General features: G+C 44.8%; 2 protein-coding genes across 2 annotated transcripts in view; one reads left to right on the top strand and one right to left on the bottom strand.

The window, feature by feature from the left end:
* The window catches only part of LOC130377185 (dnaJ homolog subfamily C member 13-like), a 43,703-nt gene extending 38,785 nt beyond the window's left edge, over nt 1-4,918 (bottom strand). Inside the window, exons 1-2 of the mRNA XM_056584208.1 lie at nt 2,831-4,918; nt 1,831-1,911 (exon numbers count right to left, since the gene is read on the bottom strand). Coding sequence (XP_056440183.1) covers nt 1,831-1,911; nt 2,831-2,889 — 140 coding nt within the window. The 5' untranslated portion in view covers nt 2,890-4,918. The remainder of the gene's footprint in view (nt 1-1,830; nt 1,912-2,830) is intronic.
* Nucleotides 4,919-7,767: 2,849 nt separating this feature from the next.
* lztfl1 (leucine zipper transcription factor-like 1) lies at nt 7,768-14,367 on the top strand. Its single transcript, XM_056584199.1, has 10 exons — nt 7,768-8,093; nt 8,367-8,491; nt 8,781-8,975; nt 10,490-10,547; nt 10,791-10,862; nt 10,972-11,037; nt 11,313-11,390; nt 11,723-11,899; nt 12,776-12,879; nt 13,017-14,367. The coding sequence occupies exons 1-10, from the start codon at nt 8,091-8,093 to the stop codon at nt 13,033-13,035; spliced, it is 897 nt and encodes a 298-aa protein (XP_056440174.1). The 5' UTR covers nt 7,768-8,090; the 3' UTR covers nt 13,036-14,367.
* The last annotated feature ends 1,289 nt before the right edge of the window (nt 14,368-15,656 follow it).

The raw sequence follows: 15,656 nt of genomic DNA, 5'->3' as shown, positions 1-15,656 counted from the left end.
CAGCGCCTCAAATCTTTCAAATCAATTCGTCACCCAAGGGACGAGCAAACCAACCCGTTTAGAACCATCATAAACATAAGGTCCTCTTTCATACATCAATCAGGAGGGAACGACTGAAGCAAATAAACCCTTTATTCCCACTCGCTTTGATCAGAACCAGACGTTGGAGTGGGTGGGTTTTACGAGGGCTGGTGTCCCCTCCGATGTTCAACACCCTGTCGGGTGGCTCGCCGTACAGAAGTACACAGAGGGCGAGCTAATTAAAGATGGTGGTAAATATGGGTAGGTGGGTGTGAGGGCGATGATGTATTCACAGCGGAGAGCTCTGACACGGCAGTAGCACAGCTCTTCCTGGTTCTGCACCCCGAGGCATGAGCTGAACAGCACTAACGAGGTGCCTCGTTAGGGGGGCTGCTTAACGAGGATGCGTCTGTCTTCTTGTTTAAATGTCGTCATGTCTTTATGTGTCCGTCTTACTCGGGTCTAGCTTGGAGGAAACGATTATTGATGTCAATCAATACCATTATAAAGGGTGCATAAAAGTAGGACTGATAAAATAATTGCGTGGAAGCCAGTGATAAGATAAGTCTCTGTGTCGGTCAGACTGAATCTGCTTATCAGAGGGGGCCAAGGGGATCGGTTGTGATATCATTCTCTGACAAATGATAACTGTATGACTAAAAATTATCAATACTGGTACTCAGAAGAATATTATTTATTACACATCGGAAAAAATGTCAGCCAAACTCAAGCAGTCATCACAAATATTTTAGAGAAGAAACAGAACCTCACCGCATAACTAAAGTGCAACAAAAAACAATGGACTTCACCGTAAAACTGCAACAGCATACAGAGTGGACCGTAAAACTACAATAGAGAGTAACAGCTGTTTCCAGGCCTTTGCTGTCAAGGGCTCCTTTATTTCCAACAACACAATCTCGTCTTTTCTCTCCATCACCTCTGACCTCGCAGTCCAGTAGGAACAAAGCAACCAATACGGTCAGTCGTGCACACTTCAGGGGGCCTTCGAAGGATACACACACACACACACACACACACACACACACACAACATGCTCCACACACACACACAGAAAACATGCTCCACACACACACACACACACACGTGTGTGTGGAGCAAGCCTCTGAGCTTATGTTACCGCAGTGATGAATGGAGGGCCTTAATAGGAATCAGCCACTTAGCTTCTGCTATTGACAGGTAATGTGATCTCATTGGCTCCGCTGTTCAGAGGGGTAGCAGGATATAGCATGCAGACTGCTCCTTCACGCTCACGGCTTGGTTAGTACAGTATTGAGGCAGTTAATAATATCCAGTGACGTATGTAATGGGTTTTCACAACCGATACAATACATCATTGACAGAGCGTTAAATGAAAAGCTTAATCTAGGATGTACAAAGATGGCAAGCTATAAACGTACAGTGTGTATAAGAGCATCCATATGAGAGCTACGGATCTGAGCTGAATAACCTACCCTGCCATTCTAAGCTGTAAATGGGTCTTTATGTTTTAGCTTGCAGTATAGCTACTGCAGCTAGCAGGTAAGAACAAATGTGATGGCATAGTTGTTTCATACGGCAAAAGGTCTAAATCTCTGTATGAATGGGAGGATATTATTCATGTCAGAAGACTTCTCCGCTATTGTTTGGGAACAACCCGCAATAGAATGATGTCACCCAACCCGGCCCCACCCACTCCTGACTCCGCCCCTCCTCTCTCTTTTCTCCTTAAGTTTCGTTTGACCCAGTAAACCTGTGTGTCTGCCATGCTCACTGTACAGTAGAAGGAAAACATCAATGGTGGCCTCTTACTTTCCTCTCCACGAGTGCTTGGTCGTATAGAAGCAGGCCAGGTCTCTGTTTTCCTTGATGACGTTCATCTTCTTGAAAGACCTACGACAGAGGAAACAAGCATTCACTTATCTAATCACAGTCCACAACAACATCCTAGAACAAAATAAATCAACACGGTAAGCTCCCCCCATACATGACAGCAAAGACACGGGCTCCAACTCTTTTTAACTAAACGCTCAGTCGGTAGAAGGAAGAGGCGTAGGGATAGGGATTCCCTGGAGCGCCCTATCAAGGGACATCATGTGATCTTTCATGTGACATGGTCAAACACCAGACCGCTAAAACGCTGTGCCATCACCTCCCAGACCATAGTTACCACCTCAGGTTTATGTAACACACATTCCAACGCACCGCCACACACACACACACACACACACACACACACTTCACACAGACAAAAGACATTCCCGGGGTCAGAGGATGGGGAGCAGGCCCACTGCTTGAGCCACTATGAAGGAGAAGGGGGTCTGTGTTTTAGCCCCGCCTACTTATTCTCTGAGGGAGGATCCAAAATGGCCGCAGATGGAGAGTCAACCCGAGATTATCTCCTGGAAACAAGGCTTAGACTCCGCTGTGTAACAGGTCCAGTTTGTGCACCAAACAACTGGTCTGGTCTTGTCCAACAAGAGCACTCCATGTCACAGGATTTGAGTCTACGACATTCGTTGATGCATTCATGTTTGTGAACGTCTATCTATTCTGTAATCTGTGGGGAGCTCTTGGCACATGAGGCAGGAGAGCCACCAGATAAACTGGAATTGCCATCCAAACTGAGGTAACGAGATCCGGTGTCGGAAGCGACTGAGTCGCTGTAATCAAACGCATCAACATGGTCCCACACAGAGGACACAAACCCATCCACCTCCCATCATGTTACGACACAGTCATCACACATATTTATTTACATTTAGAAGTGTCACGTTAAAACGCTCCCAGATTGACCAAATCTAGGACATACCAGCTAGAACTCAACCACGGGTGTTTTGCCGCAAGGCACGTGTACTTCGACTCCCTCATTTGTTGCAGCGACGCTGGATTCCACACTGGAAGCTACTGGGACACGTTTAAGCAAACGTACCAGCACCGACCGATGGAAGTGAAAGCGGTGAAAGTGAGAGAAAGAGTTGCAGGTTCAGCAGATCTGGCCCGCGTGCGTTTCCTCTCCGAGCACACGGGAAACGGCGTTAGCTTTACAACCTCTCCCTGCCAAGCGCCTGAGTCAGCGCTCTGATAGGCTCCCACTTCCTTCCCGACGACCTCACCGTCACCGTGGCGTTGGTGTGCCGGGTGGCAGAACAGGTCTGTTGTGATGCGGCCCGCCGTTCATCAGTACCGTCACCGACGTCACCGTACCCCCATAGGGGATCTAAACCCAAAACACAAAGCCCCTACGAGAGCCTCACAGCCTTGACTGCAGAAGACCTGCCGTGAGTGAGGAATCTGTCTCGCTGTAAACACGCCCCGGTCCCGTTGACGCATAGACCTCCTGGATGGAGACGCCGGCCTGCGGAGCCAGGAGTCTCAGAGCTATGGATCGGCAGCCTCTCCCCCACCAGCTGCAGGATGAACGCAGCCCAGAGAGGAGCAACGTACCCGGACACACTACAGACAGACACTAGGTCCGGTGCCGGTCGGAGCACTTTAAGTCTGTGGACCTGGAGATGGTGATTTATAAAAAGATCCAGCCCTTTCCAGGGGGTGGGGTCATGTGACTGACTGTCCTTCCAGCTTTTAGCTCCGATCAATACATCGCTTTATAAAAGGTCTGTCAACAACCGGAAGGATATGTGAATTCTAGGGCCATGTCTTATGCTGCTCGAGACCTGGTTCACACAAAAACTAGCTTTGGTGTTCAGCGAACTTGGAAGATCCCTGGGTTAAATCGATGTGAGAGAACAGAGATCCTAGTGTGACTAACTATGACAAAGACTAGAATCATAGCGGCCATTCGTCCTTGTCAACTTGCCTTGAAACAGATTTTAAATGCAAACTAGCATTGCTCCGTGCTCTGTGCCCTACTGGGGAAAACATCACACCATTTCACCACCAGACAAATAGACGGGCAGGCTGACTGATGATGAATAGTGAGTACATGACAAACAACAAACAAGGAAATCCAGTGCTTCATTGTTCCCACAGTGTAGGATATATGTTTGGCTGAATGTGGTTAAAAGTCATCATAGAAACCAATAGCAACGTCATTGTGCATAGAAAAGCTTTTGGTGAACTGAAAAGGCTTTAAGTGAAGCTTTAAATGCCACAGGCTACGTGGTCGACGTTTCTGTCGCCATCTAATATGCATGTGCAGCAGTGTATTGATCAAATTGGCATACTCTGTTATCCCTCTGCAATTCCGATATAAAGTAGTTAATTACACAGCTGTCAATGTTTTTCTGCGATCCGCCTGATCACAATTGTTCTGAACAGAATAGTTGCTGCAAGGGCCATTCATCACAACACACAGAGGTGAACCAGGTAACGGTATGAAAGATATTGATCTCATATAGAAGCCTTATCGCGTACCTATGATATCAGGGAAAACATAATTCATTTGGATCAATCACCTTATAAATGATCTGAACACGTGACGTCCAATGTTACGGTTGTGACAGATCAACGGAATAGAAAAAGTTGCATTACAACTCGTCTTGAATTCTCGTTTCCACACGTATATATCTGCAGCCACAATCTTCGTCAACACCTATTTTACGTTATGAGCTGTCAGATATGACCACCAAGCGGGGGACAGGGTGATCTCCTGGCTCCCTGACACGGACGTGTTACCCACCAGAACCACTGCACCGCTTTCCTAGCGCTGTGTGACGATAGCGATATATGGGTCCAACATGGCGAGCAATGGTTCCGTTATTCCTGTTTGTTAAAGGCTTAGCAAGGGAGGTGGGCCCTGTTGAGAGAACCGAGTGTCTGGCTAGCGGGTAGCTAACCTCCTAGCTGGGTCTACTATGGCCAGGCTACTGGGTCCTAGCAGCGGGACTCGATCAGTACGCGCAAACATGGAGGAGATCCACTCTGAGCAGAGTGTCATTCGAAAATGCATTTACCTGCGCGATCCTTACAAAATAGAGTTTGTGTGTCCGTCCACCCAGCCCCCGCCCTCCTCCGAGTTTGGCTGGTGCCGTTCAGTTTTCCAAAGCCGATGCTGAAGGTGTTCAATTACGCCGTCTTCCCTCCTGGACTCAGGACGCTGCCATGTTCCTGATACCAACAGTGTGCCAGGGCGCATGCGCGAGGCCCGTCTGTCATGCGTCTGTCAGCTGATTGGTTTGTCAGGAAGTGGAGCCGGCACGGGATCTGATCTCGGATCGGCTCTTATTTTAAGACATGCCAATTGTTGATTTTGATTAGTTGTAGAGGCGACTGACCCCGAATCAGTGTTATTTTTCATACTGTATATAAGTTGTCAGTGGAGCCATGCTAACAAGAAATGAGCGGTTGAAATGGGCGCACCCCTGCTTTTGCAACATGAGGATAAGGAGGATAATAGATTATCTACTTTGTTCACCAGATAATACGTCCTTTAAGAGGATCCTCATATGTTCAGTGAAAACCGACCCGAGTGTTCACGTTAATGTGTCGATTTTATTATGTGATTTAAAATTAATTAAAATATTACATTACAGGAAGACAAAACAAATGTACGCAAAATATCAAATATACTGTTTGAACACTATTTGATTAAACGTTCCTATGCCATCCTCGACACACATGTCCATTTGGCCGTGATTTCCGACGCAACTGATGTATTTTAAGAGAACCGCCCAATATACACCCTTGTAATACACACATGATTTTATTTAACAACTTTGCATAGTTTGAGTTGACGTGTGCCATTTCAAAAATAGGACAACTGCGTCCTCTGGGGGTGAATCTCCTACACTGCATCAATGCCCCACTCATCCTCAGCCTAATTCCCAACTTTAAGTGCTGTAGCCTACTTTTTAATGTTTACATTTTTGTAAGTTTAAATGCTTTGAGGCAATTGATGATTTCATGAGAAAACTGTATTATTCCTGATGAAATGCACATCCAAAGTCTTGGATGTGAAATTTAGACAATTTTACAATTTCATTCATACTACCAAACCATGACTTGAAGGTTAAGCTACACACATATATTATAGATGGTCTTTCCATAAAAATGGTAAATGAAAGGTGAAAAAGAAAATGAAAGAAAAGATAAGATGAAGTTTACTGATATCTTCACCTCAAAACCTTCAATGGATTTATTTTCATTTGTGGGAGTGGGAGTCACTTTTTATATTTTTACTTTTGTGGGCAAACAAATTCATTCATAATCTAAAGTAAAATCCATAATATGCACTCATTCAAGAATTTTTTTGACAGATTGAGATGAAATCCGCCGTTAAAAATGCATCTATTTGAACCAAAGCAGTGTTGATGGAGGGGTCGAGAGACCCCCCGAGAGTTAAAGATGAGACCGCTAGTGATGAAGAGCACATTAAAACAAAACCTTCCACTCTGCTCCGCCCTAAAACAACAATAAGCGTAGGTCTATAAATAACAGTTAGTCGCACCTGGGAGAGAGACTCACCGCGATTGAAGATAGAGCGGAAACATCTTGGCCTTTTCTGTTTAACCGAGGATGTGAAAGTTCTGCCCGTGTGTGTGGTGAACGGAGGGTATAGTCACGCTGTGAAACATCTGATTCAGTAGGCTACCATGCGCTGCCCGTTAGTGTAATCCAATCAAAGATAGAGCGTGATGGGGGGGGGGGGGAGGTTTTGTTGGGACACTTCTCAAACAAGCGCACCAAGAGGAAAGGAGGAGACGCCAAGGACTGCAACTGGACCACTATTCTTTATTTGGGTCACATGCACTCAGTTCATCTGGAGGACCTCCTGGCGGCTCTGCGCTGTGGTTTTGAAATTCGGAATAAAGTTACTAAGAAAACGTAACAAACGTAGCCTAAATGGTTTACGTAGATTTTGGCAAGCTTTGTAGTATTTGGCAAGGGGCAGATTAACATTTGTAACATAACATAACATTATAACAGTGTATGCCTAATAACATTTACATTACATTAACATGTGTGTGTGTGTGTGTGTGTGTGTGTGTGTGTGTGTGTGTGTGTGTGTGTGTGTGTGTGTGTGTGTGTGTGTGTGTGTGTGTGTGTGTGTGTGTGTGTGTGTGTGTGTGTTCATTATAATAAAGAATTATATTCCATTTCACCGTTTCAATGACCTTCACTGGATCATATAAAACAGTTAGGCGCTAACATTACAGTTCTCAAAAGTGACCTTTGAATAAAATAAAACAAACTCTAAGGTGCATTCTAAAACAAGGATATTAGATTAGAGGCGTCTTGATTAGATTAACGTCATGTTTTTGTCATTGTGTTATCTAACATAAAATATCCAACAACTTCACCAGGCAGAATGAATACCGGACTTTGGTTATTATAATGATGATTATCATTATTATTGATAATAAAACAACATTTCAATACCATCGTAATATAAATTATTATATATTATGTAAAACATATATTATTATGCTTATTCTTTTGAGATGCTGCTCTTTACTTGAAAGGTAGACCTTTAATATCGATAAAAAAAAACATTTTACTATTTTTTATATCTGTTTTAAGTGTACCGGTAAGTGCGTTTGTTTTGCGGTGTTGATGTGATCCACGTCAAATACTATTTTCTGTCACACTGTTGATAGTCTCGCAAAGCCAGACCAAACAACAGCAAGTAGAATGAGAATACACTGTTGATAGACTTTTTCTGAATCTGAAGTAGACCTATCAGTACAATATGATAGGCCTACTTCAGGGCTATCAAAGTTATTTGGCGGTAATTTCGATGTGACATCACGTTGTACATGCGCGGCGTTGTGCGTTAACAAACGGATGGACTTCCTAGCGAACGTAGTGCCGCTGAACGCATCCCTGGTAACCAAGGCAATGACGCCACCCCGTAACCAAGGCACGCTCTGAAGACACAACACTGGACAGCACGGCTAGCAAATCTTCGGATAATCTTCTAACATTTCGACCAAGCCACGTTTAAGCATTGGACCGATTTAAATATTAACGCCGTTGTTTCCGAGCTTTCCTCAGGCCACACGTCTAGCCCCTGTTCGGTCTCTCAGACTAAGTTCATAACCTGAATTTCAGTGTTTTGAATACGCTCTACCTGCAAGCTAGCTAACGTTAGTGACATAGCGTCCAACACCATGGTAAGTATCGTCCATCATTCGTGCCTTTCGATATATCTCCTGAGTGCATTGACCTAACCATGCACGCACAGACCACTTTTCTAATCATGTCGCTAATCCTCTAACCTTAAATCTCAACAGTTGACATAGTCCACACTTCAAGTAGTGTATGCAGCTTATCTGAACAGGGCCTGCAGCCTGTCGCTAGGAGAGCCCCACTAAGTTCAGCTGGAGCCACTTGTAGCTGCACAGTTCCAATGTGGTTATTGTCACTGTGTTTCTCTCCCTGTGCAGGCTGAATTCGGGTTTAATGAGCACCACCAGAATGAGGTCATCAGTTACATGCGGTTTGCCCGTTCAAAGAGAGTCCTGAGGCTGAAGACCATCGACACATGTTTTGAAGAACTCAAAGACAGCAGGTGCTTTATAGGTCAAATGCCAATGGATATAATCCCCAATATATTGGGTTTATATCGTTTCAATCAGTGCTGTTACCTAATGGGTCATGTATGCGTGATGTATGCATGTGTTCTATCTGTGTCTATATTTGACTGTTTGTGTTTTGTGCTTGCTTGTGTGTGTGTGCGTGTGTGTGTGTTTGTGTGTGGCAATTTGGCCTGTATTGCTTGTCTGTTTGTGAATGTATGTTGTATGTCTGTGTATATCGGATGCGTTGGGTTGGGTGCATGCGTGTATTGTGTACTGCAGGCTGGTGGAGGAGACGTTCACGGTGGATGAGGTGCGGGAGATGCTGGAGGGTCTGCAGGCGGTGGTGGGGGGGGAGGTGGAGACGGAGCTGATCAACACGGCCCACACTAACGTGCTGCTGCTCCGCCAGCTCTTCTCCCAGGCTGACAAGTTCTTCCTGCGGCTGCAGACAGACATCTCCGAACTGGAGAACAGGTGGGGAGCTTGGATCGAATGAGGATGCATGTTGCTCGCTAACTGGAGGTTACTAACAACTGGAGAATAGGAGGAGTGCGTGAACGTCATGAAGCATGCTAGATGTTCTGATGGCTTCCTTGGAGGTATTTTGTCTAGCTAGCTAGCTAGGTGGATGTTTTTAGTTCAGTAGGTGGGGTCGCCATTATCTGCCCCTGAAACCAACTGGAGCGAAGCAGATGAGGTAGTGCAACAAAGAACATTGTGAACAGGCCTAGTTCTGATCCTCAAACTCCCCTACCATCTTCTCCTCTCCAGCCTCCCCCACCTCCTTACCCACCTCCTCCGCTGCAGACCCTCACCTCCTCCCTGCACCCTTTTCCTCCTCCTTCCCCACCTACCCCTCTTCTTCCTCCTCCTCCCCCACTTACCTGTCCTCCTCCTCCTCCTCTTCCTCCTCCTCGTCCGTACCCTTCTCCTCCTTCTCCTCCTCGTCCACACTCTTCTCCTCCATCTCCAGCCCCCCCCGCCCTCCTCACCCTCCTTGCCCCCCTGTCCTCCTTACTTGAGCGTAGCGGCAGCTGCATATAACCCTGAGAACAGTAGCTGTGAGAAAGTGTCTTTGGTTGCGGAACCTCTGGGCTGCCGTGGGTGTGTTGTCACAGAGGCCCTGCGTACGCCCCTCACCACAGAGCTACGTGCGGTGAGCACCGTTTTGGGACCACATAAAGCTCAACAAGGACCTGCTGCCTTCACCACAAGGGTCGGCCCGTGTTCGTAGTTTCAAACTGTCACTGTGCGTGGGATGGATGCTGCCTTGTTGTTTCCTCCCTCGGGGGGTACGTGGTACTCCCCGCGGTGAAGTCATGGGTTCGGAGAGGTCACAGAAGGGGGCTTCATGAGGTTCCTTCGTACAGAACTAGCTAGATATACATTTTACTGTTTGGAGTTCAACCTATTCAACACACCGGCCTGGAGTACAACTTTGTATTGAATTGGTGAATTGTTGCTACTTATATCCTACTTCTATGCCTATATAACTCTCCTTAACCTTAACTCCTTCTCTAAACACCTTAAACAATTTACTTCAACATAACTAACCCAAACTTTAGCCCTATTTGGCCTTACATTCCTAACTCAAACTAACTGTCAACTAACTGTAAAACTTTATCCAAGTAACGGTAGGTAGCGTTACCTAACCAACCCTATCTAGCCGTACTTAACTAACCTTAACCTAACCTAACCATGCCAATTTATCAAACCCTTTACCCAACCAACCCTTCACCGGATTAACTTTAACTCAATCTATCTAACCCTAAGCCTTTACCCAAATAACCTTTTATAACTTAATCATCCTTCCCACACTTGCCCCACCCCACATCATTATATTTCTCTATCCAAAGGACATTATAAAGAACATCAAACCCAAAAAACATAATGTAAATGGTACATTGTAAAGTTAGAAAAACTTGCTGACAGGTTTAAGAGGAGTCCTCCTTAATGACTAATTTGTTCTCACGTTGTTCTTTCTCCAGGGAGCTGCTCGAGAAGGTTGCTGAGTTTGAGAAGACTGACTTTAAAACCACTAACAAGGTGTGTACCCCACCCTCACACACGTGCCCACACACACATGCACACAGACACACCCTGACGCATGCACTTACACACGTACACAAAAATAACAAGAAACGCAAGCAAACATCACATAAAAAGAGACAAATCCAATCCTCCAATAGGACACAAGACATTACATTATAAGGGCTGACTGTAATAAATATAACGTAATAACCTATTATGTATTTATTCATGACTTATTGCATGTTTTTTATCCCCAAGGTGAACCAGGAGAGCAGTAAACCAAGGCTAGTGCCTCTTAACGAAGGGGGTGTGTCAGAGCTTCTGAACAAGGTAAACCCGGACCCCCGCAAACTCAGGCTCAGAATCTGGTTCACCTTCATATTCCGAATCATATCGACGTAGCGTAATGCAACACCTGTCTTCCTATCACGCTCTCCAGGAGATCACAAGACTACAGGAGGAAAACGAGAAGCTGAAATCCAGACTGCGGAACCTGGAGTCCCAGGTGGATCCACGCTCTGTCCACGCCTTGTTTGTTTGTTCTTTTAGCATTAGACCTATTGAGCCGAGTGACAGCGGGCTGTTAGACCGGGGATAGGGTAGGGGCTGCATCCTGCTGCAGGATGCTGACAGGTAGAATGCAGACTCTGGGGTCCCAACCAAGTACTTTTAGCCACTCCCTCCACTGTAATATCCCCGTGTGTACCCAATTAAAGTTAGAATACACTCCTAGTGTTACTGCTTTGATGATAATTCAGTGCTGTGCGTTGTGTGTTCCAGGCCATGAATGTGTTGGATGAGAAGACGAGGGCTGAGCGAGCTCTGAAAGACCTGCAGAAGGTCCAGGGAGACCAGCAGGTACCCGTCCTCCTGCCCTGTCCCTGTCCCCCCCCCTCCTCCTCTCAGTCCTGCCTCCTCCCTCCCTCCATGGTTTACATTTCCCGCTTTTCAAAACGGTTTCTCTCCTTTGTTTTCTTTACATGCTATCTTCTACAATGTTTTTGCGATGGTATAAGCCATCGCTAGTTGATTGACCAGCTTTTATTTTTGTTTGTGTGTTTTTAAGATTGAATTTTACTTTAACGTTTAGCGCCAAGATGGCCGCCAGGTTAACAAGGCCCATGCCCTGCTTGAGACGGAAAATAAATAACCATAAACATAACCAGCCGTGTTCCCCTCCCTGCCACCAGGGGGCGACGCGGGAGCAGGATCTGAGCAGCCTGGAGAGCACGGTGGCGGCCCTGAAGGAGGACTACGAGCGCACGCTCAACGTGAACGCCGCCTCTCAGAAGGACCTGCAGCAGAACCTGGTGTCGGCCAAACACGACCTGCTGCGTGTCCAGGAGCAGCTTGCCATGGCCGAGAAGGTCTGACCACCGACCCCCGCTACCTGACCCGTCAGCCCCACTGACCCTTCAACCCCACTGACCCTTCAACCCCACTGACCCTTTATCCCTGACCTTTCAGCCTCTGCCCCATTAACATATGTTCATAGACGCCGGGATGGCATTATGATGAACGTATACGCCAATTCTGCTCAATATACGATCTATGTAGACCGAGCAGAATTGTATTCTATTAATTTGTTATTATAGATAATATGTCAAATATTTTTAACACGACATGCTTTAATATGAATACAAATATGATTCATTGAGTTCATCAGTTGAGAAATGTCACGATTATATAGCTATTTATCCAGGAAAGCTCCCCCTTTTACTTGCCAGCCTTTCCAATACGGCGGGGACGTCAACGTACCCAAAGATCAATGTGGTGTCTATGTATGCGTGTCTATGCCTTGACCCTACACCCCACTCCCTTACCTTGTCTACCCCGATCTTTAAACCTAATCCTCCATCCCCAAATCTCCAGACGCTAACCCTCCTCCACTTACGTTTCACCCCTAATAATCCCCCCCTGAGTCGGATGAGATCTTAAACTGAGGTCCCTGTGGTCACAATATCCCCTGAAAGTATGGGTGCTATGGCCAACCCCGGTGTCCTGGCCAATAGTGCAGTTAAATCATTCCTTACCTCTCTACTTTGATAGCCAGTGTGTTTAGCATTATGGTGCATATTGGCAAGCATTACCAGTGTGTAATGATTGGTATAAAGACACATGGGAGAAATGCTACATCTTTGTATTTTTTGAAGGACAAATCTTATTTAGGAAATTATTAAACTAATAAAGTAAGTATAAATGCTAGTACATTGTTAAAACTGTCAGTGTGTTTGTGTGTTCAGGAGCTGGACAAGAAGTTCCAGCAGACTGCCGCCTATCGCAACATGAAGGAGATCCTGACCAAGAAGAACGAGCAGATCAAAGAGATCAGGAAACGACTGCAGAGGTACGAAGGCCAATCAGATGCAGCCATACCTGAACCTGACATGGAAACTGCTACAGCCTAGCTAGCATGACGCTAATATCATGCAAGATCGCTAGGTTGTACATGGTCATCTTTGTCTCTGTCTGTGTGTCGTAAAGGTACGAGTCAGACGAATGAGATGCTGTTCCTCCCCCTACGCAACCGACGTAGTACAACAACGGAAAACGATGAAGGCGAGCGAGGACCAATTTTTCTTTGATAAATGTCCTTACCACGCGGAACGTCTTAAAGACACGCCCCCACTTGATCCAGCACCTCGCCACGCAGACCCAATGACATGAAAAGAGAGAGCGATCCTCAACATCATTTCTATTTTGTCACGCTTTTACCAGAATTCTGTAGGCTACAGTATAGAGAATCTCACGTGGGTTTTGTTTGGGTTGGGCGTAGGCTAGCTTTAACTAGGTCTATTTGGTAGAAGTAATGAAATGAAAACCAGGCAATCCCCTGATTGAGATCCTTCCTCCTAGTGTTGGGTTAGAATAAATCTCCTTGTTCCAGATTCATTCTTAGTTCCCATTCCCGCCACAAGTACACATGCCCCCATCAGTGGTCTATGCAAATAACCCTTCCCTTTGTCCTCTCCCTGGTCGTAATCTGGATTATTCTAGATTAGTAATCCATATATTAATCCAGATCGTTCTGTCCTTTTGAAGGAGGCCTTTGTGTGTTTTATGTGTCTGCGTGATAGGTCGTAAGGGTGTAGAGAGGGGATAGTTCACCCTCTCACCACTAGGGGGTGGCATTACTGCCTGTACTGCTATAACGAATGCGTTCAGATATCAGATTTGCATTTCGAATAAAACCCATATTCTATCTCTTCTATAACACACTCCAGTACAAAACGTTTAGCTTCATATAATAGAGTCCATCTAGAGAGCTTTTTCAACAGTGGTGTTACAGCTACTATTTGGATGTATCCATGAAATGTTTACTTTGATTTCTTACATGTTTATTTTATGCCCTTCTATATATTGCATTGTATATCATTATAAAAATCGACGTAAGGAACGATAGTGATCCTGAAAGTTTGAACTTCAACGTTACCTAGAAGTTAGGAGTGCATATGATATTTTTATCCCAAAAAAAATGTATCTTGTTATTCGAAAGTGAGGTATTTGACCTGATGATGTAATGCTCTTGTGGAGTGTGATGCATCCTAGATGTTTTATTTATTTGTATCATCTGAAATCTAGGCTAACCAAGGCTGTAACCAAATTGGGGAGGAAAATAATTTCAATCAACTAAGTGATGTGTTTTGTCCATTTATTTACTTCATTATTGTGTGCAAATTATTCTTGCAGATCATTTGTCATACAAGGTTAAAGTAATGATAATGATAATAAACCTTTGGGATCTTTTGAGAGCATATTTGAAACACAACGCATGTTAAATAGGTTCATGATGACCCTAATCCAAAATTAACTGCCATAAAACCATGCAAGACACAAACAAGTGAATAATCGTTTCTTTTGCATAGATGATTTCTTTTGCTCTCTCTCTCTCTCTCTCTCTCTCTCTCTCTCTCTCTCTCTCTCTCTCTCTCTCTCTCTCTCTCTCTCTCTCTCTCTCTCTCTCTCTCTCTCTCTCTCTCTCTCTCTCTCTCTCTCTCTCTCTCTCTCTCTCTCTCTCTCTCTCTCACCCTGCCAAACCTCACCTCCAGAGTACTAATGCAATCAGAACTGCTGTTCAGTCTGGTTCAGTCTGTGAACCAGACTGTAATTGGTATTGTTACACACTTCTGTGACTACTGATAGATTAGACGGACATCGAAGTTCACCAGACCTGCATCAATTTACAGACAGGATCAAATATTTGATCCACCACAATAATACAAATTACCGAACAATAATAGATTAGTAGTAATTGTTTAACATGTCTTTGGTTGTAAATTGATTATATATTAGCTGCTGACCTCCAGCATACTCATAATATGCATATACACATCTTCAGAAAAGCAACATGGGTCCTTGTAGTAGTCTCAACCTTACTCTTTGATGTGTTGTGACATCAATGCAAGGCGAGAGCAGAACTGAGAGAGAGGCCTCTTTCTCAGTGGGCTGCAGGGGTTCCAGGTGTGCAGGAGTGCCTCCATGCGAAACACAGCAAACCGAGAAACACAACCAGGAAATCATCTCCTATCCTCCCCATTTTTTGCAGCTCGAAGCCCTGACAGCAGAGCGACGCCAAAGCAAAACCTGAGAGGAAAACACCTTTCTGCCTATTTATTTGCATGCTCCTTTAAAAGGAATCATGCAGGATAAAGGCTCTAATACCTTGTTAAAGGTTCTAATGCCTTGTTAGCAGTTCTAATGCCATATTCATGGTTTAAATGCGTTGTTGCCTAATTAAAGGTTCTAAAGCCTCGTTAAAGACTCATGTCTCATTAAAAGTTGTCATGTCTCGTTAAAGATTCTCATGTCTTGTTAAAGGGCTTCAATGCCTCATTAAAGGTTCTAACGCCTTGTTAAAGACTCATGCCCCCTTAAAGGTTTTAACGCCTTGTTAAAGACTCTCATGCCCCCTTAAAGGTTCTAACGCCTTGTTAAAGACTCTCATGCCCCCTTAAAGGTTCTTACGCCTTGTTAAAGACTCTCATGCCCCCTTAAAGGTTCTAATACCTTGTTCAAAATTGTCTTGTCCTGTTTATGATTCCAATGCCTCATTAAATATTCTAATGCATTGTTAAAAGTTTTCATATTTGGTCAAATATATCCATGCTTGTTAAAGGATCTCAT

Source organism: Gadus chalcogrammus, chromosome 23, assembly GCF_026213295.1.
Source record: "Gadus chalcogrammus isolate NIFS_2021 chromosome 23, NIFS_Gcha_1.0, whole genome shotgun sequence".
NCBI classification, from domain to species: Eukaryota; Metazoa; Chordata; class Actinopteri; order Gadiformes; family Gadidae; genus Gadus; species Gadus chalcogrammus.
This window is presented reverse-complemented; position numbering and strand designations above follow the sequence as displayed.

Excerpts from the sequence above, each read along its gene's own strand:
- lztfl1 (XM_056584199.1), top strand. Across the intron at positions 8,976-10,489 it reads ATCTCCGAACTGGAGAACAG|GGAGCTGCTCGAGAAGGTTG; the intron begins GTGGGGAGCTTG and ends TTCTTTCTCCAG. Across the intron at positions 10,548-10,790 it reads ACTTTAAAACCACTAACAAG|GTGAACCAGGAGAGCAGTAA; the intron begins GTGTGTACCCCA and ends TTTATCCCCAAG.